Raw genomic sequence first — 26,210 nt, 5'->3', positions numbered from 1 at the left:
AAGTGAGCATGCGGGAGATTAAGTGGCTTGTCCAGCATTACACAGTTAGTAAGTGTCAGAGGCGAAATTTGAACCCTGGACTCTCAGTCAAGTCCTGAGCAGCTTGGGGAAAGTTGATCAGGTGGTCAACCTCCTGATACATAATACATAGAAAGGCACCGACAAGAAATACTTTTGAAAAAATAGTGCTTTTCATAAATGTGAATACTTTTAATGACAGAAAATTCTCCTCTCTCTGGCACATAGGTATTTGTTTTGTAATTAGTTACATTGCATAGGTTATAACGAAGGCTGAAAGCCTCAGGGGTACAGTCACCCAGGGGGCTCAGTTTCCACGTGTGGCCCTGGGCACACTCATTCCTTATCTGTTCTGAAGGCAGGATGGTCCAGAAGAGACAACTCAAAGTCCCAGAGCCAGGCTGGGATGATGACGGGCTCATGGGACAGTGCAACGTGATGGGCTCGACTAAGAATTGTGCATTCTGGGGAGGAGAGGGAAATAACAGACAGACAGCTGGGGCCAGATTTCATGTGGCAGACATCTGGAGTCAGGACATCTGGATTTGAACCCCAGCTCTGGGACTTACTTGTCTTATGACCAGTTTCTTCAACTGTAAAATGTCCCATCTCTCTCACGAGGTTGTTGGGAGGAAAGAGCTTTGGAAAGTTTCATAAAATATGCTGTTCTTATCATGAGATCTCAAAAGCTAGGCAGAGGCCTTTAGATTAATACTTTGGGAAATGGAGCCATTGAAGGTCTCTGAGGGATGGAGGTGTCATGATGGATAGAATGAGAATTTAATGGACATGTGTTTGGCAGCAGGGTGGTCGCTTTAAAAATCAAGGACCATCTGGAGGCAGCTAGTGGCGCAGTGGATAGAACACTGGCCCTGGAGTCAGGAGGACCTGAGTTCAAATCTGGTCTCAGACCAGGCACTTGACACTTACTAGCTGTGTGGCCCTGGGCAAGTCACTTAACCCCAACTGCCTTGCAAAAAAAAAAATCAAGGCCCATCAAGCAAATTGTGGTAAGTTAATGTAATGGAGTGCTACTGTGCCAGAAGAAATGGTGAGAATGATGGATTCAGAGAAGCATGGAAAGATATATGAACAGATGCAAAGTAACATAAGTAGAACCAGAAAAAGAACACGTACAATGACTGAAAGTTAAATGTGAAGACATCCAAAAACAATGAATGAGTACTGTGAGAGCATAATAACCAAACCCAGTCCCCAAGATGAGATGAGAAAATGTACCTGCCCCCCCTTGTTGAAGAGGCGGAGGACCATAGGTGTCAAGCATTGCCTGTACTATTGGACTTAACTGATATATTGGTTTTGTGTTATGGAAATGCTTGTTTTGTTTTGTGAGTTAAAAATAAAACAAATTTGTAATACAAAAAAAATGAAAGAAGCAATTTTTTTTCTCTTTCTTATTCTTTGTTACAGTGGATGGCTTTCTGGATGGGGGAGGAGGAGGAATACATATGGAACCGGTGAAGGTAATGAAAATTGATCAATAAAAAATTTTAAACTCAAAGATCATACAAATTTCCTTTAAAATGCTTCAAGTTGTTAATGACATATCTTGTTTTTCTATCTTCTTCGTTTTCAAAGATCTCCTTCTGCCCACCCAGCAAACCATCTATTGTAACAAAAATTTTTTTTAGAAGAAATGGGGAAGGCAGTTCAGCAAAGACAGCTAACATGGCAACCAGTTCATAGATTTACTTTCAAAAAATCAGTGAGTACTTAAAATTCAAAATAAATTCCAGATATTCCATCAGCATTTCCATAGAATGCTAGAGTAAAATGAGGACAAAATAATTAAAGATTTAAACATCTGATTGGGATGAATCTCTGCAGACCTGGGCATTTACTCAGGAAGGGCAGTGTATTGTTTATAGACCTGTTTGGGGGGTCCTATGGACTTCTTTCTGGGTCCCCTTTTTCTATAGGGAACCCTGACCAAATGGGACTTGAATGAATAGAAGCCCTTTGTGGATAGGGACTGTTTCATTTGTGCCATTCTTCCCTCACCCCCCAGCCCCGCCCTTATCAGAGTACCTGGTACATAGTAGGTGTTTGCCAAGTCCTTGCTGATTTGCTTCCTTGCTTGGTTAAAGACAGGAGCCAGCCTCTCACCTTTGAAGCCGGCAGAGGTCAGCTTTCTCATTTCCTTTTCCCGTAGTTGTAGGAGGTTTGGCTCGTCCCCCAGTGCTCCTAGCTTGTTCCCAAGCGCCTCAGGAACAGCAAAACTGGTAGAGATGTCTTTGCTATGGCTGTGACAGGCAGGGCAGAGCCTAGATGAAGACACCCAGGTGCTGGGTCTCTATTAACAAAAAGGCAGGACTGTGTGCCTATTCACAGCTGAGATAGTGAATTACTGAAAATTGGGAATAAAGAAAGCACCAACGCAGATGTCTTTGTTGGAGACAAGTTGCTTCTGACTTGGAAATCTTCTGAGCTTTCTTTGGAAGCATTGCCTGCATACACAAACAGGATGAAGAAGATTTAAAGAAAGAAAGAAAATAGGGCTGACTTCAAAGCAGCGACCTGCAGCCATTGATACAGCCAGTGGCTGCCCTTCAGTAGCTGGCCTCTCTCCTACATTGGATTCAGCTGTTTTCTTCCCAGATTCCTTAACGTGTGTAACAACGGCCATCTCTCCATTGTAGCACGTGTGGGGAAGGGGCGAGCAGGGGCACAGCTTCGATATCCTATGAAAATTGGTCCCCTCAGACACTTAACACTTACTAGCTGTGTGACCCTGGGCAAGTCACTTAACTCTGATTGTCTTGCCAAAAAAAATTTCTTTGTTAAAAAATAAAGAAAGAAAAGAAAATTGGCCCAGCTAATTCTCATAGTACAATAATGCTCCACTGCTTAGCACAGTGCCTGGCAAATAGTAGGTACTTAATAAGTGTTTATTTAGGGGCAGCTAGGAGGGTGAGAAGACCAGAGTTCAAGTCTGTCCTCAGTTGCCAGCTGTGTGACTCTGAGCAGGTCACTTCACCTCTGCCTCAGTTTCCTCACCTGTAAAATAGGGATAATAATAGTACCTACCTCCCAGGGTGGATGTGAGAATCAAATGAAATACTAAGTGTAAAGCACTTAGCACAGTGTCTGGGCATAACAAGTGCTATGTAACTATTAGTTATTATTACTGTTGCTGTGTATCACCAGACGTGGGCAGGCTGCCATCAACACGGCCTCAGGGCCTAAATCCCACAATCACTTCCTCCCACAGGAAAAACAACTCCCAGGACTTAGGACCAAAAGTCTAGAGCTGGGAAGGGACCTCAAAAGGCCCGCTAGAATCCACCTCCTCTTTTGATAGCAGAGGAAATGGAGGTTAAGTGATTTGCCCAAGATAGTAAACATCATAGGTAGGATTTGAACACGAGTCCTTCTCCTCCAGGTGGTTTCAACCCCACCCTTACAACATTCACAGATGTGAACAGGATCAGCCTAGCATAGGCGTCATGAACCCAGGACACTCAGGCTACATACACAGGACTGCTGGTGGGGGAGGGTCCTCAAATTTGCCACTCAGACCATGAACCCATTGTTCTGACAAATATGTGATCTGATTTGCAAAGCAGTGAAGAAAACTACAGATTTAGAGTGTCCTTGAGGAAATGGAGTGTTACAAACCCCAAACAAACAGAAATTGAAACCACCGCTTTAGCATGCCTCCCCCCTTTGAAAAGTTGCTGACCTAATTTAAATCCTAACCAAGTGGGAGTTACTTAATCCTATGTTTTGTAGCACAAGACATTTTCTCATATTCACAAGAAATAGGTTTTAGAGATGATTGATGGTGGTGATGGTGGTGGCTAACACATGGTGCTTTAAGATTCGTAAAGCAATTTATCAATACTGTCTCATTTTATTCTTACAACAACCTTTGGAGTTAGGCACTATTTTTATGCACTTTAAAGATGAGTAAACTGAAGTCAATGGAAGATAAGTGACTTGCCTAGGGACAAACACCTAGTAGGTCTGGTCCCCAAGAATAGACAAATCTTGTAATGTTCATTCCTGGCTCAAAATATTTTAGCGTCAGAATCATACATTTAGAGCTGGAAAGGGTGATAGAAATAATCTAGTTCAACCCTCTTATTTTACTGCTGAGAAAACAGAGGACCAGAGAAGTTAAGTAACTTGTCCAAAGTCACACAGTGACATTAAGAGGATTCGAATCCAGGTTTCTCACACAGTCTAAAGACAACAAGATTAATAGAAGTGACCCTATGGGGTGGTGGTCACAAGACAGAAAATCTGATAGAAATGTCATAAGGGTTTTCTATTTGTCCCTTGTCCTCCCCTCCAATTTTAAAATATTTAGGTACAGATTTGTGAACTTCTCTGTGGTAGTGCAAATCTGGGTTCCCTAACACAGTGTGGATGTCTAACATTGATCACTGATATTTTCTGTTGGAAGAATTTGTGGCCTGACAAATCTTTTATACGTAAGAAGTTCTGAAAGCATGAGATTAAACCAAGTTCATAATGTTAACAGTATGCCATGCTTTATCCTTTACAAAGACCTTTCCTCAAAACTACCCTATGTGGTTTATAATACATGTACCTTTCTCTTCCTTCTCTCCTCCCTCCCTGTTCCCTTCTTCCTTTCTTCTTCTTAAATTACTTTTCAAAAAGATTATACTAGTTTGCAATTCCAACAACAACAGAGTGCACCAGTACCTCAAAGCTGTTTTAGTTTGCTTGCTTCATGAGGTTGAACGTTTCTTCCTAGAGATAATTAACAACGCGTTTCCTCTGTTGAAACCTGTCTGTTCCCACCTTTTAGCCATTTATCCATGGTGCCTCCTAGAGGTCATGGACCTACCTAATTCTGTTAGTGAAACAAAAGTAATCAAACTATAAGCTCCGGAAGAAAAGGATTACTCCTTATCCCTTTTTGTAGCGCCTTGCATGGTGTTGTCTTTTTCTGTTCAAAAATATTTGTGAGTGGATAAAATAAGCCAAAATTGGAATGGTTATCCTATCTATCTATCTATCTATCTATCTATCTATCTATCTATCTATCTATCTATCTATCTGTCTGTCTATCTAACTACCTGTCTGTCTCTGTCTATCTGCTTCTGTCCTTAGCTAATCTATCTGTTTCTATCGGTCTCTCTATATGTGTATATACCTGTTTCTGTCTTTATCTGTCTATCAATCTATCTCTCTATCTGCTTCTGTCTTTGCTTGTTTTTATCTTATCTAATCTATTTGCTTGTCTTTGTCAATCTTTCTATATGTATACATATATCTGTTTCTGTCTCTATTTCTCTGTATCTATCTACTTATCTATCACATCTATCTATCTACTTATCTATCATATCTATCTATCTGCTTATCTATCCTGGCTATCTACTTATCTATCCTGTCTATCCATCTATCTATCTATCCATCCATCCATCCATCTATCTATCTATCTATCTATCTATCTATCTATCTATCTATCTATCTATCTATCTATCATCTATCTGCTTCTCTCTGTCTCTCTATCTATCTAGCCTTCTATTTATCTGATATAAAGATGCCATATGTGTCCTGGTGTTTGAGGCTAAAATAAAATTCAATTTAAAAAAAAAGATGCCATAGTGACTAATCCAAACAGTTTTAAGCCTTACCTTCCCCCTCCTCCCTCCATCCATGCAGCCTCCCATTGATTGAGAAATTCCAAGTGGCCAGATATTCCAAAGAATATCTATAGGGTTTGTATCTTCTGATTCTTTAAATATTGGTCCCTCTGGCTCTTCTAGGTGCCAGCCTAAGAATGGGCTCCAGGAACCTGTTTCTAAAATTCCAAGAGAAAGGACTTGGGATTGATGTTATAAGCTCATGACTTCTACCTTTCTTATGGTTCCAGCCCCTTGGAAGGGAGAACAATCTGGGAGGCTTGGCTAGGATTTCCTCTTCTAGATTCAGATTTAATTGTATTCCTGGGTGAGTCTGTTCTGGGGACATTCTGGCTTTCAGATAAGTATTTCATCAATATGATTAGGATGGGATCCTTCAGTCTGGTCTATTTACACAATCCATTGTGACAGCTCAGAGCAGAGGAGTCCCTAAAGGAAATATGAGTTATCAACCTATCATTTTATTCAAATCATAGCTTGTACTCAGAGATTTCAGCTGAATAATATTCTGCTATGGAATGGGGACACATGTTCATATCCCTTTCTGATCCCATTTTCCCATCTCCCTGCCCATGTGTGTATTTTTGTCTCACACTGAAGTACTCCCTATTCAGTGGTCTTTTAAATATTTGCAGTGATTCAGACATACTAGATTCACCAGATTTTTATGCATACTTTAAGAAAAGCTAAGGCTGAAAATTTGGATCTGGGAAAGTATCTTGAAATCTTGATTCAAAGGACAAAATGAAATGTCATTGGCTCATAGGTCTAAAGCAGAAATGGAGCTTGGAAACCATTGAATCCAACCCCCTCATTTTACAGAAACTAAGAAAACTGAAGCGCAAAGAAGTGAAAATAACTTGACAAACATCACATAGCTAGTAAATGTTTGCGTTTGGATTTGAAATCAGGTTTTTTTTTTCTGTTTTAAGTCTAGCACTGCATCCTTTAGCACCTAAGCTGCTCTTAGAGTTTTGATTCCTGCCTTAGACTGATGATAGAGCAACTAAGGCATTCCTCTCATACATGTGGGAACCCCAAGATAGCTGCTCCGTGTTCAAGATACTTTGCGGGGTCACATCCACTCAAAATCCCAGCTCATGAGCCACCACCAGTGTGTTTCCTTTTTTTCTATTCAGCTAGAGGACATAATGAGTTCAAAGCAAAGGCATTAATAGCGTAAGCATAACTCAGAGATATTGAATGTTTGGTTTCAGACCACCACAATAAAGAAATATTGTGATAAAGTGAAGCCACATTAATTTTTTGGTTTCTCAGTGCATAAAAAAGTTATGTTTATACTATACTGTAGTCTATTAAATGTGCAATAGTAATATGTCTATAAAAACGATGTATATGCCTTAAATAAAAATAGTTCATTGCTAAAACAATGCAGTTGTAATCTTTTTCTGGTCGAGGGCTTTGCCTTGATATTAATGGATGCTAACTGATCAGAGCAGTGGTTGCTAAAGGTTGGGGTGGCTGTGGTAATTTCTTAAAATAAGACAACAATGAAGTTTGATGTGATTAACTCTTCCTTTCACCTGAATACTAAGAGGCCATTGTAGGATTATTAACTGACCTAATTTTAATATTGTTGTATCTCAGGGAATAGGAAAGCCTACAGAGGGGGAGAGTGATGGGGGAATAGCTGGTTGGTGGAGCAGTCAGGACACACCCAATATTTATTGATTAAGTTTGCCATCTTATATGGAGGCAGTTCGTGGTACCCTAAAATAATTACAATAGTAACATCAAAGATCATTGATCAGGGGCAGCTAAATGGTGCAATGGATAAAGCTCCAGGCCCTGGAGTCAGGAAGACCTGAGTTCAAATCCAACCTCAGACACTTGATACTTAACTAGCTGTGTGTGACCCTGGGCAAGTCACTTAATCCTGATTGCCTCACACACACACAAAAAAAGATTTAAAAAAAGGATCATTGATCAGAGGCCACCATAATGGATATAATAATAATTTTAAAAGTTTGAAATCTTGAGAGAATTACCAAAATGTAACGGAGAGACACAATGTGACCACATGCTGTTGGAAAAATGGCACTGATAGACTTGCTTGACACAGGGTTGCCACAAACCTTCATTTTGTAAAAAAGCAAACAAAAAAAAAAACCCCGACCCTCCCCCAGTTTCTGTGAAGCATAATAAAGTGAAGCTCAATAAAACAAGACATGCCTGTATAGCAAGAACATCCTACATTCAAATTTATATAATGCCTTAAAATTTGCAAAGCTACTTACATGCATTGTTAAGCCTCAGAACAGCCCTTTGAGGCAAGAGATGCAGATATTTTACAGGACTTGTCCAAAATTCCACTGTCAGTAAATCTTAGAAAAACGATTTCAACCTGTGTCTTCCTGATTCCAAGGCCAGCACCCCAGCAGAAGCATCAGCAGACCCGAAGGTTGACAACTGCTTCTGTCTTTATGAATGTGTACCTTCAAGTGACAGCACATTGTGACTCAAGCTGAGGGGTAAGTTCTGCCCTGGAAGAAGGAGGCTAGTATGTATATGGATACAGCAAGCTATTGACTATGTCCTGCTCTATTTGGAAGGGAGTTTGAGGTATGGGAGGAGACCTCACATGGATTATTGCCATTTGGTCTCAAGCCCGTCTTTCAAACAACTGCCACAGTGATTTTTCTTCAGCAGTGATAGTTCTTTATAATCTCCTGAGGCTTTATTGCCTGTGATAAAACAGCTTACCTTTTAAGTCCCTTCACACCTGGCTCCACCCTATCATTCCTCATTGGACATTACTCCAGAGCCAACTAAACTGTCCTGTTCTCTGCTTCTCACACATGACGCTACATGTCCAGTCCTACCACTTTGTCCTTTCATGCTTGGAATTCACCCCTTTACGAAATCCTTCTCTTCTTTTACCCTAGACAGCTAGGTGGCGCCATAGTGCACAGAACACAGGGCCTGGAGTCAGGAACACTCACTCATCTTCATGATTTTAAATCTGGCATCAGATGCTTAGTGGCTGTGTGTCCCTGGGCAAGCCACTTCGCCGTTTGCCTCAGTTTCCTCATCTGTAAAATGAGCTGGAGGAGGAAATGGCAAGCCGCTCCAGTATCTTTGCTGAGAAAACCCCAAATGGGATCACAAAGAGTCAGAAACAACAGCAGCAACTCTTCTTTTCAGACTCTTTTCAAGAACCATGAAGCCTTCATGAAGCCTTCTTTACTCCATCCCTACTGCTAGGGTCTTGCCTTACAAGTTACTTTGGATTTAATTGTATTTTATATTTATTCTGTATATACTTATAGTTGTACATATCATCTCTTTGTTCATATGTAAACTCGAGAGTGTTTTCTTTGTCTGTGCAGAACCTAGCATAACAATCCATTAATACACGATTGCTGATTGAAGTTTAGGAGGAAAAAGAGGATTCTTCATTAAGATCCTCCTCTGATGCCTCATTGTGGCAAGGTCACCTTGGGTTCTCAAATGCAATACCACCAGAATACCATCTGTAGTGGGGCCTTTCCATCTAGGAAGGCTTCAAGGATTGCCAGAGGACCCACAAGGCTAAGTTCGGAGAGGAACATTTTTGTGGTGGTTTCAAGGTGATGGTTTCTTCAGTCTCAACCATTCACAAAGGCCATTTACTAAATCTAGATTCTATTCTTCTGTGGTCTGGAGGGAGCTGCCACAGGGACCATTCACAAATAGAGGGGTTTGGTGCTGTATTGCTAGAAAAGGAATTTATTAGGACTCTAAATATCTTACTTTCCTGAAAAAAACCCCACAACTTTAAAATTTAATACTCTTATGACCAAGTCATTCCATTAGCATCATTCCACAACTTTTTTTGTGTGTGTGTGTGGTAATTTATAGTGTCAGAAAGCTGCCAGGGACCCTGAGAAGTGACTTGTCCTGGATCACACAGTCAGTCACCAAGCATTTATCAAGTAGTTACTGTGTGCCAGACCCCGAGGCAGGACTTGTACTCAGGCCTTACTGACCATATGGTGGGACCATGAGGTAGGGCGGTAGGGGAGTGACGGGACCGAATTTATATAGAACCTCCTGTGCACCAGTTACTGCACTAAGTCATTTGATCCTTACAACAACCCTTTGAGGTGGATGCTTTTATTATCCCCATTTTATAGTTGAGGAAACTTGTCACCAGTTGCCTTGGTTTTTTCATCTGTGAAATGAGATTGTTGAGCTATATGGTCTCAAAGGTGGCTTCCAGATCTGTCCAGCTATGATGCTAGGGCAGTATAGTGACTAAAGTATTTGACTTGGAGTCAGGAAGACCTGAGTTCAAATTCTGCCTCAGATGCTTACCAGCTTTGTGACTTTGGCAAGTTACTTAATCTCTCTGTGCCTTAGTTTCCTCACCTGTAAAGTGAGGATAAACTAATAGCACTTATGGCAATAATAGCACTTATGCTGTGAGGCTTAAAAGAGATATTTGCAAAGCACTCGGCAAACCTGAAGGCTATATAAATGTTAGTATGAAGGTCCTGGTGGTTGCGCAACATTTTAGAAGTCCATCAGTACTGCATAGATCTTATATGTACCTAGTTATGTCATCTCCTCCATTAGAATGTTTGATCTTTGGTTGCAGGGATTGTTTTTGGACTTGCAGACCCAATGTTAACTGTACATAGTGGGTACTTAATAAATGGCTTCAGAAGCTCTGTTGATTATACCCCTAATTCCCATATACCCACACACCTTCCCATAAATGCACTTATGTATTATACTTGTAAATATTGTGGCTCAAATTGTGATAAGCCCCCATCTTATGTCCATCAATAATCATATAATTATTTGCTTGTGTCAGTTTTGATACTTTGATTCTCCATCTAGTGGTCAGTCCTTATCAGAGCACTTCATCCTAATACCGCAGGTGTGTTTACATCATCTAAGCCTTGGGAATAAAAGCGCAGACAGGGCCCCAGTCCTTCCTTAGTCTTAACAAACGCCATTTGGATATATAGTTCCTCAGTTGTGGTCTGGGTAGTGGTCCTCAAAAATGGTGGCTTCATTTTGCCTTGTGAATTTCTATTTATATTCAGAGAATCACAGCATTTACACTTTGGTAGGGACCTGAGATGTCATCTAGCCCAATTTCTGCATTTTACAAATGAAGAAATTTAGTTCATGATGCAAAGGCCAGGTCTCGTGTTTGGGCAGCAAACACAAAAATAAGGCAGTCCAGACCTGTAGGATTTATAGTCTAGTTAACCAACCTTTAATACTGGAAAAGATCTTAGAAATCACAAGGCAACCTTTCATTTTATGAACGGAAACCGAGTCCCAGAGAAGTGTAGGGGTTTGCCCAACCGCCCCACCTGCTAGGAAGAATTCAAAGACGAGTCTTCTGACTCCAAATCTAATGCCTGTTCTGGGCATCACCTTTGTTTGTGCTTTTGCTATTCCTGGAGATGAAAACAATTTTCATTCGAATGTTAAATTCCCAGCCCGGGGGCTTATTGTTTTTGATTCATTTACCAACCCTCCCTATCTGTGGGGTATTCTTTAAAAGGAGACATTTAATAATTGTTTGCTTGTTTTTTGCTATTTTGTTGGTGGGGATGGAGGCAAATCTCCCTTTCTTAAGAATCTGAGACCATCAGGAAATTTAAAAGGGGAGAGAGGGACTCTAGGGGTCTTCCTGAAGAAAGATAAATGAATCGGAACCAGGGTAGGGAGGGTGGAGATAGCTGCAAAGTCGAGTAAGGTGGGGAGAGGCTGATTCCTCTTGCTCCACCGGTCGTGGGAACCAATAGGATGCCCTTCTCCTCGATGCCCAGTAGATGGCGAAGGATTCCCGCCGCAGCGCCCCAGAGTCGGGGAAGGAGTCTGGGAGAGGCGAGATTGGGCAAACATCTTCCACTTCACTAGCTGTCTGGAGTGGAAAGGCCATTCAAAAGGAGGATTCACAAAGGCCTTTCCATCTCACCAGATGAAGGAATTTTAAGGCATGGGGGCGGGGTAGGAGAAAAGAGAGAGAATGAGAATGGGACGGGGCGGGACTTACAAGTGTGTAGATTCATAAATCTAGGTAGGTCTGGAAAGTACCTCCGGGACCATTTAGTGCACCCCTTTCCCATATTACAGTTGAAAAAACCGAGGCTCAGGGAGATTAAGTGATTTGCCTAAGATTGCACAGATAATAAGAATCCGAGGGTGATTTCTTAGGCACCGAATTTCAGCTCCCTGAAATAAATGGTTTTGTCATTGAATGGGGTGGGGGTGGCACGTGAATTCCAGGAGATCCCTGAAGAAGTTTGCCCACCCCCGGCTCCTATTGCCGTCCTCTCCGCCTTCACCCTGACCTCTCCTGTGGGCCAGGAGAGGGGCCAGCTGTGGCTCTGGCTTCTGCTCGCGACCCTGAAAAACAAGAGAGGCTCAGGGATGTCTGAAAAGGAAGGTTCTGGGAGCATTTTTGCCAGGAAGATAGGGCAGAAATTGAAAGAAAGCGGAGTGGAATGTGCGTGCTGGGAGGCGAGGGGCTCAAAGTAAAGACCCAGAGGCCAACGTTCGGAAAAGGATCCCCAGAAGGACTTTCTCCTGGAGTGAAAGAAGAGAGTCGAACGGGGGTGAAAGGAGTATGGGGGTGGGGAGAGATGCGGAAGGTGGTGGTGGTGGTGATCGTAGAAATTGTTTCCTTCCAACTACTAATGGGCCAGAAATCAAAACAAACCCCACACCATTCAATAGTGTCCTTTTCCCCCCCAGTGTAGAGTGGCATTCTAATCGGTTTTTTTTTTTAAGGAAATGTTCCCCCCAGCCTCACATCACTTTCCGCATCCTTGGTACTCTCAGACCATGGACTTGAGAAGCAGCCGGTGCCTTCGGGAGGGACTCACCGGGCAGAAAGAAGGGGAGGAAGGAATTATAACTGGGCTAAAAGCGTCCAGGGGCTGAATCCAGGAGTATGGCCGTTCAGATTGTTCCTTAGGCCAGCTCATTTCCCCTCCAAGGCCCCTGGAGCGAGTGAGCCTCCCGGGCAGAGTGCACGGACGCAGCCCGGCAGAGAAGCCGGTTCGTCTCACCAGCTGCGGGGTCAGGCTAGTCGTGGACACTCACCCTTCTTTCTGCGGCTTTCTGAGGCGAGTCCAATTCCTTGCAAACTTACTAATTGTAATTGGAGACAAAATTCCGAAGACGAAGTCGAGCTTTCCGAAAAGGGAAGAGCAATTTTTTTTTTTTAATAAACGGACATCAACTGAAAATATAGAGAGGGCTGTGTAGTATACCACTCAAAGGTTCGGGGTTGGGGTGGGGGTGGGGCGTGTGTGCTCTGATTGTTTGATTTGTTTTTTGTCTTGCACCTAGGAATGGCTTGAAAGTCCCTGACATCATTAAAGCCTCAAAGTCCTATTCCAATGTAAGAACCTCAGATAGTTGGGCCCATAGATAATACATGAAATGGACACTACGGACTGCAGGGAGGGAGCGGGGGGGAGGGGGAGAGAGAGAGAGAGAGAGAGAGAGAGAGAGAGAGAGAGAGAGAGAGAGAGAGAGAGAGAGAGAGAGAGAGAGAGAGAGAGAGAGAGAGAGAGAGAGAGAGAGAGAGAGAGAACGAGAACAATTTTTCCATCAACTTTTCCCACGGTGGGAGGGAGACAGATGTACCGCTTGATCCCGTTTTTTGCTGCAGATCCAAGTGCATTTAATCAGTCTTATTAGCCATAGCTGTAAACCCGACAGAAGGTAATACCAGTCCAAAGCCCCGGGACCCAGACTAGTGCTTTATTTTGCTGCTCGCAAAACTGTTTGGAATCAGCCGCCGCAAGTGGAGCGGCAGGACTAGGGTGTAAAATACCATTCTGCGGTGGCTAGGGGCGTGGGGAGGCGCCAGCAGCCAAATACACTTTGCTTTTAGTAGTAGCCTTTCGGCGTTGGGTCAAGAGTTTATCTCGTGCAGGTAGTTCTGGCTACTGTCTTCTTGCTTCCCCGCTGTTGGCTTAGCGGAAGCATCCCGGGGACCCCTGGGGGGAGCTTCCGTCCTCGATCCATCTTTTGTGTCCGGGTGCAGTCTGACCCCTGCTGTCTTCCATGCAACTTGAAACCTCAGTAATGACAGTGAGTAGAAGTCATTACGAGAAGAGCACGCGGCCCAGGCTGGGCCGGTGAGGCTGCTGGCTCCGGTTAATCGAAGCTCACTCTCCACCTGGCGCTGGGAGGGAGGGGAACTCGGGGGTCTTCGAGAACGCGCCAGGGGAAAGGAATGGAGTTATAGGTTTTGGAAACACAAACAAAGGAGGTCCCTGGATCTTTGGGGACAGCGCGGTTAGGCGGGTAGGGGAGAGAAAGCTGAAGTGACTTCCCTTGGGGGAAGCGACCTTCTCACAAAGTCTTTCCAAGAAGCTCCATGTATCTGTGCCTCGCCTGAAACGGGAGTAGTCAGTGTGCAGAGCTCTCTTGGTGGGTCTCTCTCGCGTGCCCACTTCCTCATTCGTTTCAACTTGGTTGTCTCCCTCCATCTCCGCACCTCAACTCCCCTTTCCTGGGGGCGGGTGAAGAACGCGCCCGTGGCAATCTGGGGTCAGGGCTAGTGTAGCAAGAGGAGCCTGTACGGCTTCTGGCCTCGCCCAGCACCCCTCGAGGCAGGCAGTATGAGGGGACTTCCGCGTAGAAATGGTTTTGTGCCAAGCCACCGAGCCCAGGCAGAATGCGTGATGAAATTACTGTACCATTGACAAAACTAAAAAAGCAGTATTTTTGCTCCGAGGCCTGGGCCTCTTGTCTGTGCCCTCTGTCAGTTTCCCAGGTTGTGGTTGGGCCCCGGAGGGTGGCAAAGCCAAGCTTCCCATCTCCAGCCCCTCTGTCGGAGGCCAGAGTAGGACAGACTGGAGCAAACACAGCCGCCGTTGCGCGGCAACTTCTATCTGCTTTAGGGGTGGTAGTGGTAGGGGGATGTAAACAATAGGAGCCATCCGGAGCCCTTGATCTTTATTTAAATATAGGCTTGTTTATCGGTGTCATCCTAGGAGGATTAATTAGATACATTTATTCACAATTTGGTGTCTGACACTCCATCTTAGGAATGCCTTATCATCACAAGGTGTTAATTGGGGCCACTCAGCCACTTACGTTTCTATTAAACAGTGTGAGGACTTTTCACAAGTCCCCGTTTCTTTTTTACTGTACAGTGCAAAAATATACTGGGACTTGAAATAGGATCGGGTCGCATAGTGCCTCAGCTCTGCTTTTCTCCGGTAATTGGCGTTTAACAACCCTGGGAAGGAGGATGAGAAGGGGTAGCTCGAGTCAGATTCAGGAACTTGGAGTGTGTGGGGAACACTTGGGAAATTAGAGGCCCGGGTGCTGGAAAGCATGAATCAGAAAAGAGGTACAAGATCCCATCCCGCGAGTTTGAATTCATTAGTAGAGACGAGCTGGGAAAATTGGGGCATTTAAATCAACTCAAAAGCAAATTCCCCCAAAGATTTCATTCTTCCCCTCCGCCAATAAAATGTGCACCTTCTCTCCTGCGTTTGAGGCGCATGTTTGTGAAGAACTCCTTTAGCTAAGTCTGGTTTCAAACTTGGAGTGAGCAAGAGTACTACTAGGGTAAGCGTTTGGAGACCCAGCATTTTGACTGCATCGGATCTAGCCGTTAGAAGGGTCAAGCAAGCAATGGAGAGAAGGGGTGGAGAGGAGGCGAGAAGTGGAGGTGAGGGACTTTGCCGCCTTAATTCTGTGCGGAAGAGGTAGGAGCTGTTTGCATTGAGGTCTAGCCTAATCCTTTTAGCAGCTGCATCTCCCCGCAGCGCACTTAGCAAATCTCCGCTCCTACCCTGAACTTCTACCAACCGCTTGGTAGAAATAACAAGATTTTGAGAATGGGAAAGAACGTTTCTTCAGATAAGCCTAGCGGCGTGTCCAGACAGAGGGTTGGGGAAGAAGTTGGGGAGGGGGGTGGGGTGGAGTTCTTTATCTCTTGGACACTCCTTTTCTTCTATTCCCCGTGGAGCAAGAATTTGCTGGAATTCGGCTCTGGAACGATTTTGCGGGCGGGAGGTGGTGAAAAAAATAAAAACGCTAGTTGAATTGAGGGACCCGGACAGAAATTGGACTGATCCTACCAGCTTGCTCAGCGCCTACCTCCAAGCTGCAGGCTAAGCTTGGAAATTGACAGGAGCTGGAAATTAACAAGGTCCGGAAATTAACCTGAGTTGGAAATTAACACAAATTGGTGTGTTTGAGCCCTAGCAAGAGCGCGTCGCGGCCCAAACCCTGACTACGCCTGGTGCTGGGCGTGGGCGTGGGCAGGGTAACCCAGCGTCTCGGCTTCCTCCCCCAGCCTCTACCCAGGCAGTTAGTCCGGAGGAAGCGAGGGTGCTGAAGAAAGCCCTCCCAGGCCCGCGGCTTGACAAATTTCAGAAAAAAGCCGTAGGTGTGAGGGAGCCGAGGTAGAAAACCAATCTGAGTAAGCCATACTCAGCCTGCGGCGCGGAGCCTAGCTGTGCATGGAGCAGGGGGACAGGAACTTGTGGGTCTCTAAAAGGGTCAGGGAGGAGGGGGGTTCCCGGGTAGCCCACGTGGGCTGGTGCAAAGTATGCACTTGCTTGCTCCCCCCACAGCCTTTGTTTTCACTTACCTTCTCCCCCACCTCCGCCCCCAAACCCAAGAGGATAGAAGCCAGAACTAGTTGATTCTAAATCATGCCCAACAACTGGATAGGAACCGCGGATTGATAAATCCAGAGCTTACTATGACGAAGGAGCCACAAAAACCTCCCCCTGGCCCCTACCTGCGCCCTTTCCCCAAAAGAGACAAATCCTTGGGTTAACACAGGTTTCACATTCTCAGGTTTGTCTTCCCTCCCCCCTCCTCAGTCACAGCAGCTGCCTTGGGGGTCCAAGGTCTTTGCCCTCCCAGCAGGACCTGGAAAGCGTTATTTCTCCTCTTTCTCTTTTCCCCTTCTTCGTCCCATCCCCACCACCCCCTTCCCCTTCCGGCTGAGAGAGAGAGAGAGAGAGAGAGAGAGAGAGAGAGAGAGAGAGAGAGAGAGGAAATCATCCACAATCCTGAGGTCTACAGAAAAACAAAATCTTGAACAAACAAGAGAGAAACAGGACGCTGTCCGGTATGACCCATGTAGCCAGGGAGAACTACCTTGGCCCATCTTTGAGGAGAGATAAGAGTGAGGACCACTTGCTCCCAAAGAACCCATGAGTTCAAGATAGAGCCTCACCTGTGAAAAATATTTTTTGCATCCATACAGAAGAAAGAATCAGGTCCATTCCCCCTAATGCACCACATTTATTAAAAATGCCCTTGACTGTACATACAAAAACCAAGATATCTAAAAAGCCTTCATACTGGTGCACTGGCTTTGAAGTTTATAACATCACCAAAAAGGGGGGGAAATGTGAAATTGAAGTTTTGTTTGTTGTTATTTTTAAACACATTTTCAAGTTAGTACAGGGGAGCTGAAAAATACATTCTTTCCTACCTACAAAGTAACCAGGTTGATTATTTTCCCAAGTACTGAAAAGGGGGAGCATTGAACCCCACTCCCCTCAAAAATCAGGCCTCTTGCCTCCAGTATTTTGAAAATCTTTTACAAGGCCAAAGCACCAACTTTACATGATCTTAGCGGGACTCCTATGTAGACTATTTGTACAAGATATTCCACAGTATTCTACAGTGTACCTAGACACACACGACTGTACACTTTTAATTCTCTATTTTTGGTGACCTCCTCCTTTCCCACAGGGCTCTTTTAATGCCAACGGGTTTAGCTTTTCTTAAGTGCGGCAGTCACGTGCTGAAGCAAATCAGGCTAGCTCTGGAGGCCCAAGAGCGACAGAGGAATGGCCTAGGTTCAACCAAAGGGCTGCTCCTGTCCCAGGCATTGGATCTCACCATCCTCAGGAAAAGCATTTTAATAGCTCTGCTGTGCCAAAGACCTCAGCTAAATCATGAAGTCTACCTCTGCTCCTCCAGAACTGGAAAGCCTTTGCCATACTCTCTGCTCTGATTTGCTTAGAGATTTTGAATGAGAAATGAGGGCTGGCTGCAAGTTGGTTCCCAGAACTTGATCCAGACAACCCACCCTCAGAGGCCCCTAGTCCACCTCATTGAAGGTTTAGTGTGTCCAATAAATATGCCATGTGGTTAAAACCAGAACCTTGAGTATCCTTGAGAGTTAAAATGTAAAATTTGTATAAGCCATTAATTGATCACACTTAAAAAAAATAAGCTACTAGGCTGGTTCCCATTAGCTGCAGCAATCAAAGAGCTTTGGCACCTTCTACAAAGAATTGCACCACACGGTAAGTAAGCTTTAAGGTGGGAGGCAAAAGTCTTTTTGGCAACCTAGGCAAAACCCAACCCAACCCAACCAACACAACAAAACCAGAAACAACACAAAACAAAACAAAACAACAAAACAAAGAAAAAGCCCAAGCACATACACCAAGTCCACCTTTAAAAACTGGCCCGTTTTATAGGAGGAATGTAATGCTTTAGGGACTTGTATAGAAAGCATAGTAGCCCATGCCTTTTGAAGTGTCTTTGCTGTAGTCTTCTGTGTTTATGTCCTCACACTTTATCGATGGGGAATTTTCATTGCTGGAGGTACTGGGAGACAGCCGCCTTCTCTTGCAAGCACTAGTATACACCCCAGAATCATTTGAATCTAGAGACTTTATGGAAGGGGGGGTCTCTATCCAGGAAGAGCTAATTTCTTCTTTGACTTTCTCTTTGGAAAGCTGATCTTCAGTGAAACCAGGAGGACTGGTTCTGGATGTCCATGGTAGCCCAGCAGCCATCTTTCTCTGGTAAGAGCCTCGGCCTCCCCAGCCTGCCATTGCAGAAAAGGATGGGTCAGAGTAATAGCCCAGAGCATGGGATGTCTGGAGGGGCAGGGATTTAATGCTGTAGGGCAGCAAGGTGCTGGAAGTGTACTCGGCTTCATAGGAACTTATATCCAGTTTGTTGCCCCCTGGCTGCTGCACAGGAGTCACGAGCCATCTCTGGGGAGGGTTGGAGACCTCTTCGCTTTGCTGGGGAGAAAGGAGACCATTGGTCTGTGGGACGGTTCTCTCACTGTTATAGTATCTTGCTTGAGGTAAAGTGTTGACGAAAGGCTCAGGAAAGAAAGACTGAACTCCATATCGGCCTCCTGGTACAATCTGATGGGATCTAGGAGAATCCGTGGGAGATGGAGTTAATCTGTCATTTTCGGAAGCGGTGTACATGCTACAACATAAAGAGAAACACTTAAAAAAAAACCCAAGTGCTACCAACACTCCTGACCACTCCACTTCCCAGAACTGAAAAGGGCTTGGGGTTGGGGGGAGGTGGGGGTGGGGGGAGGGGAGGTTTCAGGGAGAATGCCTTTTAGAACTTCACGTTGACAGTAGGGCCTTGGTTAGCTTAAGCTGGTCAAATGTCTATCTGTTTTGTCTCATCATTTCTTCTTCTGCCCCAGCCTGGCACCTTTTTCTTCCAGGTATTAATAATGAAGCTATAACAATTCCCTTATGCAGGTACTAGAACAGAGTGACCTCAAATTACCATCCCTCCCTCTCTCTGGAGACTGTCCACATATTTTAAAGCCAATTTAACTTTTTTTTTAAAGTATATAAATGTTCTAGAACCTTTTCAGGTAAGCTTCTAAAGGAAACCAAGTAGTAGCCAATGTGAGACACAGCAAACCAAAAGGCAATAAAATAAAACCCTAAGGATTTTTTAGATGAAAGTGATTGTATAAGGCATTCTCTTCTAAAGGTAGGCAGAATGGTGCTGAGGAAGGAGTCCTGGATGTGAAGTCTGAGGATCTGGCTTCACATTCTGGGTCTGCTACTTATTCCCTGTGTGACCTTAGCCAAGTCATCTTACTTCTCCAGGGCTCTAAAATTAGGGTTTGAGGTGCAAGATGGCCTCTGAGAGTCATTCTAGCTCAAAATCTATGGTCCTATAACTATGCAGTGAAGAATGAAGCTACACTTACGAATCATAGTTGTCTCTGAAACCTTTTGCAAATGGATTGTGGTCAATCTTCAGCTGGGTGATCTAGAAGAGGAAAAAATAAAAGAGAACCAGTAAGCACTTTTTTGGGGGGAGGGTGGGGATGGGTTAATTTAGGGTTCACTGCTAAAGAGGCTCTCCAGTCTTTGGGGCTGACTCACATCAGTGTTCTGGTAAGCTGTCACAGCAATGAACTGGGTCTCAGAGAAAGTGAATGTCTGGGTCTTGGAGGAATCATTAAGGTCTTCCACACCGTCCTCAGTCACTTCTACTATGTGAAGCCGGGGTTGGTACTTGTGAAGAGACTGCAGAACTATCATCTGGGAGTGGGAAAAAGAGTATCGACATCTAGGAAGGCGTTTTAGATATTCAAACAAAGGTACTTGGTAAAGCGTTTTATTAATGTGCATCTACAAGCACTGTGCTTCAGGGGTCTTTTAATACAACAGTTCTAAAATTCCTTTTCTAAGGCCTGATGGTAACCATCAGGTTGTTAGGGTGACATATTTCCCAGCACCACAAGGATTTGGTTTCAGGATGGTTCAGAACCTTCCAAGGGATCTCGTAGACAGTGTCTCCAAAGCCCTATTACAATAGTAGGCTTTGGACTACAGCATCAACAATTCCATAAGAAGATGTTGCAAGGTGGGTTGCTGGGTTTGGGGCAGGAATTTAAGAGGAAAAGAAATTCGAATTGGTCACAACTTAGGGCATAGTAAGTCAAGAGTTCAAGATTCTTAACACAAAAAGTTTTTCACTTCTGAGGCCAAGTCTAGAGGACCCCCAGGGTCCTCTGTTATTACCTCTATATTACCTGGGTGTTGTTGTTATTAGCACCTTTGTTATTGGTAAGTTTCAGTTTTCCAAAGGAGATTTCCTGCCTCATCCAATGTGAGCCAGTGTTGGGAGACTCAGGGTGAACATACATTTTGTTGCCTAGAAAAGAAGGAATATAGAAGATAAAGTGAAGTATGACTCTAGGCTCTAGGGCTCCTGGAGTTTCTGAGTCTAGTCTGAAGGGATATATATATATATATAAAATATTTTGTACTCCTTACAGTGCTATATACAAATGAGCTCTCATGATTATTTCACTCTAATTTTTCATTATGCCCAGAAATAGAGGCATCTTTTCCATTCCTATCCTTTTTGAGCTCTGCTTTCAAACTTCTTTGGACAAAAATATTAATCAAAAACTCATACAAAAACACCAAACTCAAATATAAATACCAAAGTCTAAATGTCAAAATTCTGGGCTATACTTGTGGATACCTCATAGAAGTCAGCTTTTGAGGTGAATTTTTTAAAAATAATCTCACTTTTTTTGGGGGGGTGTCTTATAGATACATGCCTTTATTCCTTCTATCTTGGATTGGTTTTTATCATATTAAAATTATCTTCCACTTTAAGCAGTGAAATATGCTTCTCCTATGGTTCCATTTTTAATAGTTGGGTATTGACCAGTACTTGCAAAGAGCACGTTCAGTCTCTTCTGACTTTCATACCATCAGGTGCATCATTTAGCAGCAGAAATTTTTAACAGAAAGACTGAGTCCACTCAAAAATAGATTTTGCTCTTTGGTCTTTTGTATACATTGAAAGTATAAGAAAATAAAATTGACATAGAAAGTCTCTTCTGCCTATTCCTAACACACACATACAACTTTGGACCAGCAGGCCTCGAGAGAAATCTTCGAATAGGGATATACAATTAAACAGTCACGGTGGGGAGAGAACATTGGGCTTGGAGTCAGAAGAGCAGTCTGAATCTTGGCTCAGTGACTTGACAGTTATGTGTCCTTGAGTCCATCATTTCCCCTCTCTTGGCCTCACCTTCCTCATCTGTAAAATGAGTTTGTTCAACTAGATGAGCTCTAGGGTCCCTTTCAGTTCTAACATTTTGTGATTATAAGAAATGTGAATTATGTAAATATATACCCAGGAAATTTCACTCTTCTGTGGCCACCCCTTCCCCAGCTTTACTTCCCCCACCAATTTATTCACCCTGCATGTTGTTGTCAGCCTTGCCACACGTCACCCATTTGCCCCCCTGAAAGCGCCAGTGGTTGGGGTCAGCCAGCACCACCTCCACAAACACGTTGTAGTGGGCTGTGGGGTTGAGCCCATTAATGTTGAAGCTTAGGAAAGGAAACATCCTCCTGCGTAGAAAGAAGAAAGGGTGAACCCTAAGCAGAGTGTCGCCACCAAGCCGGACACCGAAAGAGAACAGGGAAATTCACTCCCAAATTCTGGTCTTCCTTTCCCAGGAGACAGGACACAATCTGATTTTATTCCTATCAAGTTTGACCCCTGGGACATGGGATAGATAACAGGCAGAAACTGCCCATGTGTAGGTATGCATAGAGGGTGGGGGGAGACAGGCGGGAGGGAGAGGCTGGATGATATAGGGAACTCATGTCTGGGAAAGGGTTTATTTATAGGGAGGCAGGAAGGAAGAGAAAGAGATGAGAGAAAGGAAGGGAAAGGAAGGAAGGAAGGAAGAGAGGAAGAAAGAAAGAAAAAGAAAAAGGAAGGAAGGAAGGAAGGAAGGAAGGAAGGAAGGAAGGAAGGAAGGAAGGAAGGAAAGAAGGAAGGAAGGAAGGAAGGAAACGGGAAGTTTGTGTAGTAAAGCACTGGAGTTTGGAGTTAGGTATCAGGAAAGCCTGAGTATCAACCTGCCACATAGCTTATTAGCTGTGAGTAATAATAGTAAGTTTCATCTCTCTGAACCTCACTTTCCTTATCTGTAAAATGGAAGTAATGATGCTATTTATCTCTCTGGTTTGGTGTGACAAAGTGCTTTTGCAAAACTTACGGTGGTATGGGAGTGTAAGCTATTCGCTATTAGACTGAGGCAAAACTTTGTTTTCATCTCTAGCAGTCAAAAATCCGGGAGTAGATTTCTTCGAGGACTCTCCCATCTAATGGCCTGTTTCCAAGACATCATTCAGGGAAAGGCCTAGGGTCCCCTTTGACCAATTCAGGGGCTGCGCTCTCTGGTATCTCATAGGCTAGAGAGTGTAGTGGCCCAGCCCGGTTCGGACAGGGACGCCGAGTCTCTGGGATTTTTCTGGGGTGGCTGGGGTCACAACGGCTCAGGATGCGACCGCTCGAAAGGGCCTTAGATAAAATGGGCCGCACAGCAAGACGACTTCACAAACGCATCCTGGGCTGCACAGAGTCCCCAACCTCTTTCACCACCCAGACAAGGGGGAAGGCAAGTCCTAAACTGCACTGTCCTTCGGCTTCCAGCTGTGGAAGAGGAATTACCTACCGGGAAGGGGGTTCTTGGCTCTCCTTCGTCCTTGGTTCCTCGAAGACCCCCCACCCACTCCAGCTGCCGCGAGAATTTACGTGGACAAGGGATGAACTCCCCGAATTTTTCTTCTTCCCAGCCACCTGCCGAGGGAGTAGGACTGGAGCTGAGGTGGGCTCCCACCCAGACCCGAGAACACTGGAGATGGGAGCTAGGGAAGTGGATGGAGTTGCGAAGGTGCAGGACACCAGCACAGGACAGCTGGAAGGCTTTTTACTCTTCACTTCTCTGACTCCCACAGGACCCAACCTGTACTAAAGTGTGCGGCCTGCCCTCCCTGGAGACACTCCCTGACGACCCTGGGGACCCACCTGCCCTGCTTCGTGATGATCATCTCCGTCTGGTGCCGGTGAAACTTGAGCCACAGGGGCCGGTTGCAGAGGTAGACCTGAGCGCGCAGGCCAGCGGCCGGCACCCCAAGGCTGCCGAGGCCGCCGCAGGAGCCGGAGGCTGAGGCTCCCCCCGGGTAGGGGCCATAGAGCGCGCCGGGGCCGCCTTGACCGTACTGATAGCTGCCGGGCCCGCCGCCAGGCCCGCCGCCGCTGGGGCCACCAGGGCCGCCGGGGCCGAACTGCGCCCTCCCGGGAGAGCACACGGCGGCCGAGAAGCCTCCGGGGGGCAGCATGGAGCCATAGGGGTAGCGTGCGCCGTTGGGGGCCGGGTACACTGAGCCGTGCTGGGCCGCCGCCGCAGCCGCCGCTGCCGCCGGGTAAGGGAAGAGGGAGCAGGGCGCAGCCAGCTCGGCGCCCTGCGGCGGCCCCGGCGACTGCAGGTAGTAGCGGTCCGGACTCAGGCTGTCCATGGGGTAGCGCGCAGCGGCCGCCGCCGCCGCCGCCGCCGCTGCAGCCGCCGCCGCCGCGGCAGCCGAGGGCAGCTCCTCGTCCCCGCACGGAGAGCCCTTGCGGCCGTCCGGGGCGCCCGGCTTAGCCACGGCGGCAGCGCTGGAGAAGGTGTCCGCGGCGTCGGTGTCGCTCAGCATGCCCGGAGGGGCGGCCCCGCCGGTGGACGAGGCGGGCTCCCGAGCAGCTTCGCAGGCGAGGCCGGCTCGGAACTTTTTCTGCCCTTTGTCCACGTCCAGCCTCTGGGCCGGGGAGCCGGCGCCGTGGTGGGGCCCGCCGCCACTGCTGCCGCTCGCGCTCGCGCTCTCCAGAGGGTAGAAGTGAGCGCTGGGCAAGTGGACAGCGCTCGCTAGGAGCGGTTCTCCCAACTGCATTCTCTGCCCAGGCGCTGAAGGCGACCCGACGCTTGAGCTTCTCCCTTAGCCTCGGAGAGCCTTGCAGCGACAGGAGGGAAGGCAGCGCCCTCTTCCGAGAAGAGGAGCAGCTCCCCCTTCCTTCCTCCTGCCCCTTAGACCCACTAGCCTCGGACCGCTGGGTACCAGCGAGCACCCGCACGCAGCGCTCCACTGTCCACCGCTCCTTTCCCTCAGACAGTAATCGAAGGCAGCGAATGCAAACTAAAGGACAAACGCAAGCCGTTTCCCTCCTCGGTCCTAAAGGAGAATGGACAAGGCAGCAGCGACCTCGAGTCCCCGAGGAAGCGCCCAGTTTGCTCTTTCACCTGCCCACCGCCCCTTCTTTCCTCCCCTCACTGCTATCTTCCAAAGAAAGTTGGCTTAAGAGCCAACTAGAAGCAAGCCGCCCGGCAGCCACCACCAACTTTATATAGGCGAGGCTGGGGAGGGGCTTCGCTTCCTGGCATCTCTCCCCCCCGCCCCCTCTCCCTGATAAAGGCCGGCCCTATTGGCTGCTTTAATCTGACACTAATTTAATTAGACGTTTACTAATTGGAACAAGTCACCTGTGACTTTCTTTTTCTTTTCTTCCATCTCTTGGAAACCAGCTCCTGCGGCGAGAATCAGCCCGGAGTTTTCTTGTTCGCTTAGGTTATAAGGACAGGATAGGGGCACAAAGAAGGAAGGGACGAGGTCCAAAGACTCGAGCAAGCTAGCGAGGTTCGGGAGAAGCGCGAGCGTCTCTAAGGGTGGGTGGGTGGGCTCCATTTTAAGGGACTGTTCCCGAATTGGGGATCTTTCGGAGCGCCCCTGGTATGGATTCAAGGGAATGTGGAGATGTCCTGGCCTCTAAGGGCGTTACACTAAGGAGAGATCAGGGTGATGGGGAGAGCTGTCTGATTCCACAAAGAGGAGGAGGAGGAGACAAATTTTGGCTGCAGCAGTTCTTGAAAGCGAAGGGATAGAGGAATCGGAGAGAAGTCGAGTGAAAAGGGGATGTAGGAATAAACTCTTCAGGTTGCTACCTTTCACAGGAAACATTGGTCGCGGCTGGAGAGGGGCAGGGTCAGGCTGTAGTTTCTCACAGTGCTGGGGGAAAAGGCCTCCTCACTGTTCGGTCAGTGGAATTCTTCTCCCCTCCACACCTAATCCACCTTCTCCCTCTCCCTCCGCCCAAGCCCTTTCAGTCTATTCTCAGCGAAGTGTGTAAAGTATTCAAGGGGAAGAGATCTGGCTTACAGGGTCTAGGAATCACTCGACTGAGTGTGCGCTCTGTCTTCTCTGCCGAGGACACTCTCCAGCATTTCCCCCACTTCCTTTCCTCACTTGGAGAAGCTTTGTGCACCCGGGTCAGCCCAAGACCCGGAGTGCATCAATGTCCAGTTAGGACGGATAGTTTTGTATTCTCCCTTTAAGTAGCCTTGGTCAAATGAAGCCTAAGGGATTTCCAGCTAGGAGCTTCTCCACCACCAACCACCACCGTCCCTGGGCTGTCCTGGAAATGATTTTTTATTTAAAGAAAAACAACAGTCCCCCTACTCCCAAATTCTAAGCGCTTAGCTCAGGCTTTCATGGATTCCATATCCTCTTCTCGCCCCTCCCCAACCTTAAACCCCTCGCAGCTCATCTTAAATTGGGCCTTGCATCGTTAAACAATTATTCCCCGTTAGCAGAGGCGTTAAGATTCCCTCCTCCCGTCTCTCTTCTGTAGTTAAACCCAGAAGGTAGGATAATTAGTGCATTAATCAGCTTGCTATTGAATTAAGCCCTTTGCCCCAGCTGCTTGACTGTCTTCCAGTGAACGTATATCAAATCAGAAAGCTAACATACATACACAAATGCACATTACATATATGTTCATATGTACACGTGTATAATAAAACACAAGCACATACAATTTCGTGGCTGGGGGAGAGGCCCTATGAATATTCGCTGTTAATAAGCTATTACCCGGGGCAAACATCTTTTCTCCAGGCTTCGGAGAGCAGCCGAATTACGCCTCTGTGGATCTGGGAACAACATGTTATGTCCC

At 46.0% G+C, this 26,210-nt stretch overlaps 1 protein-coding gene across 2 annotated transcripts; it reads right to left on the bottom strand.

Moving 5' to 3' along the window:
* Nucleotides 1-16,893: 16,893 nt before the first annotated feature.
* Nucleotides 16,894-24,588, bottom strand: EOMES (eomesodermin). 2 transcript variants are annotated; one of them, XM_020993378.2, is made up of 6 exons: nt 23,256-24,588; nt 21,633-21,787; nt 20,443-20,564; nt 19,790-19,948; nt 19,612-19,673; nt 16,894-18,857 (listed from the first exon to the last, which is right to left on the bottom strand). In XM_020993378.2, exons 1-6 carry the CDS (start codon nt 24,155-24,157, stop codon nt 18,122-18,124), a joined length of 2,136 nt encoding a protein of 711 aa, XP_020849037.1. In that variant the 5' UTR covers nt 24,158-24,588; the 3' UTR covers nt 16,894-18,121. The 2 variants fall into 2 exon arrangements, with proteins under 2 accessions (XP_020849037.1, XP_020849038.1); XM_020993379.2 differs by having other exon boundaries at nt 16,894-18,800.
* Nucleotides 24,589-26,210: the final 1,622 nt, after the last annotated feature.

Source organism: Phascolarctos cinereus, unplaced genomic scaffold, assembly GCF_003287225.1.
Source record: "Phascolarctos cinereus isolate Bilbo 61053 unplaced genomic scaffold, phaCin_HiC Scaffold_1;HRSCAF=81, whole genome shotgun sequence".
Classification (NCBI taxonomy): Eukaryota; Metazoa; Chordata; class Mammalia; order Diprotodontia; family Phascolarctidae; genus Phascolarctos; species Phascolarctos cinereus.
Note: the sequence above shows the minus strand (reverse complement) of the source record. Positions and strands in the feature narration are given on the sequence as shown.

Bases quoted from the DNA above. Each gene is read 5' to 3' on its own strand.
- EOMES (XM_020993378.2), bottom strand. From the start codon at position 24,157: ATGCAGTTGGGAGAACCGCTCCTAGCGAGCGCTGTCCACTTGCCCAGC. The intron at 20,565-21,632 runs GTGAATAAATTG...CTTCTTTTCTAG, and splicing joins GGCTGACAACAACATGCAGG to GCAACAAAATGTATGTTCAC. The intron at 19,674-19,789 runs GTGAGTCAGCCC...TTCCTCTTCTAG, and splicing joins CAGCTTACCAGAACACTGAT to ATCACCCAGCTGAAGATTGA.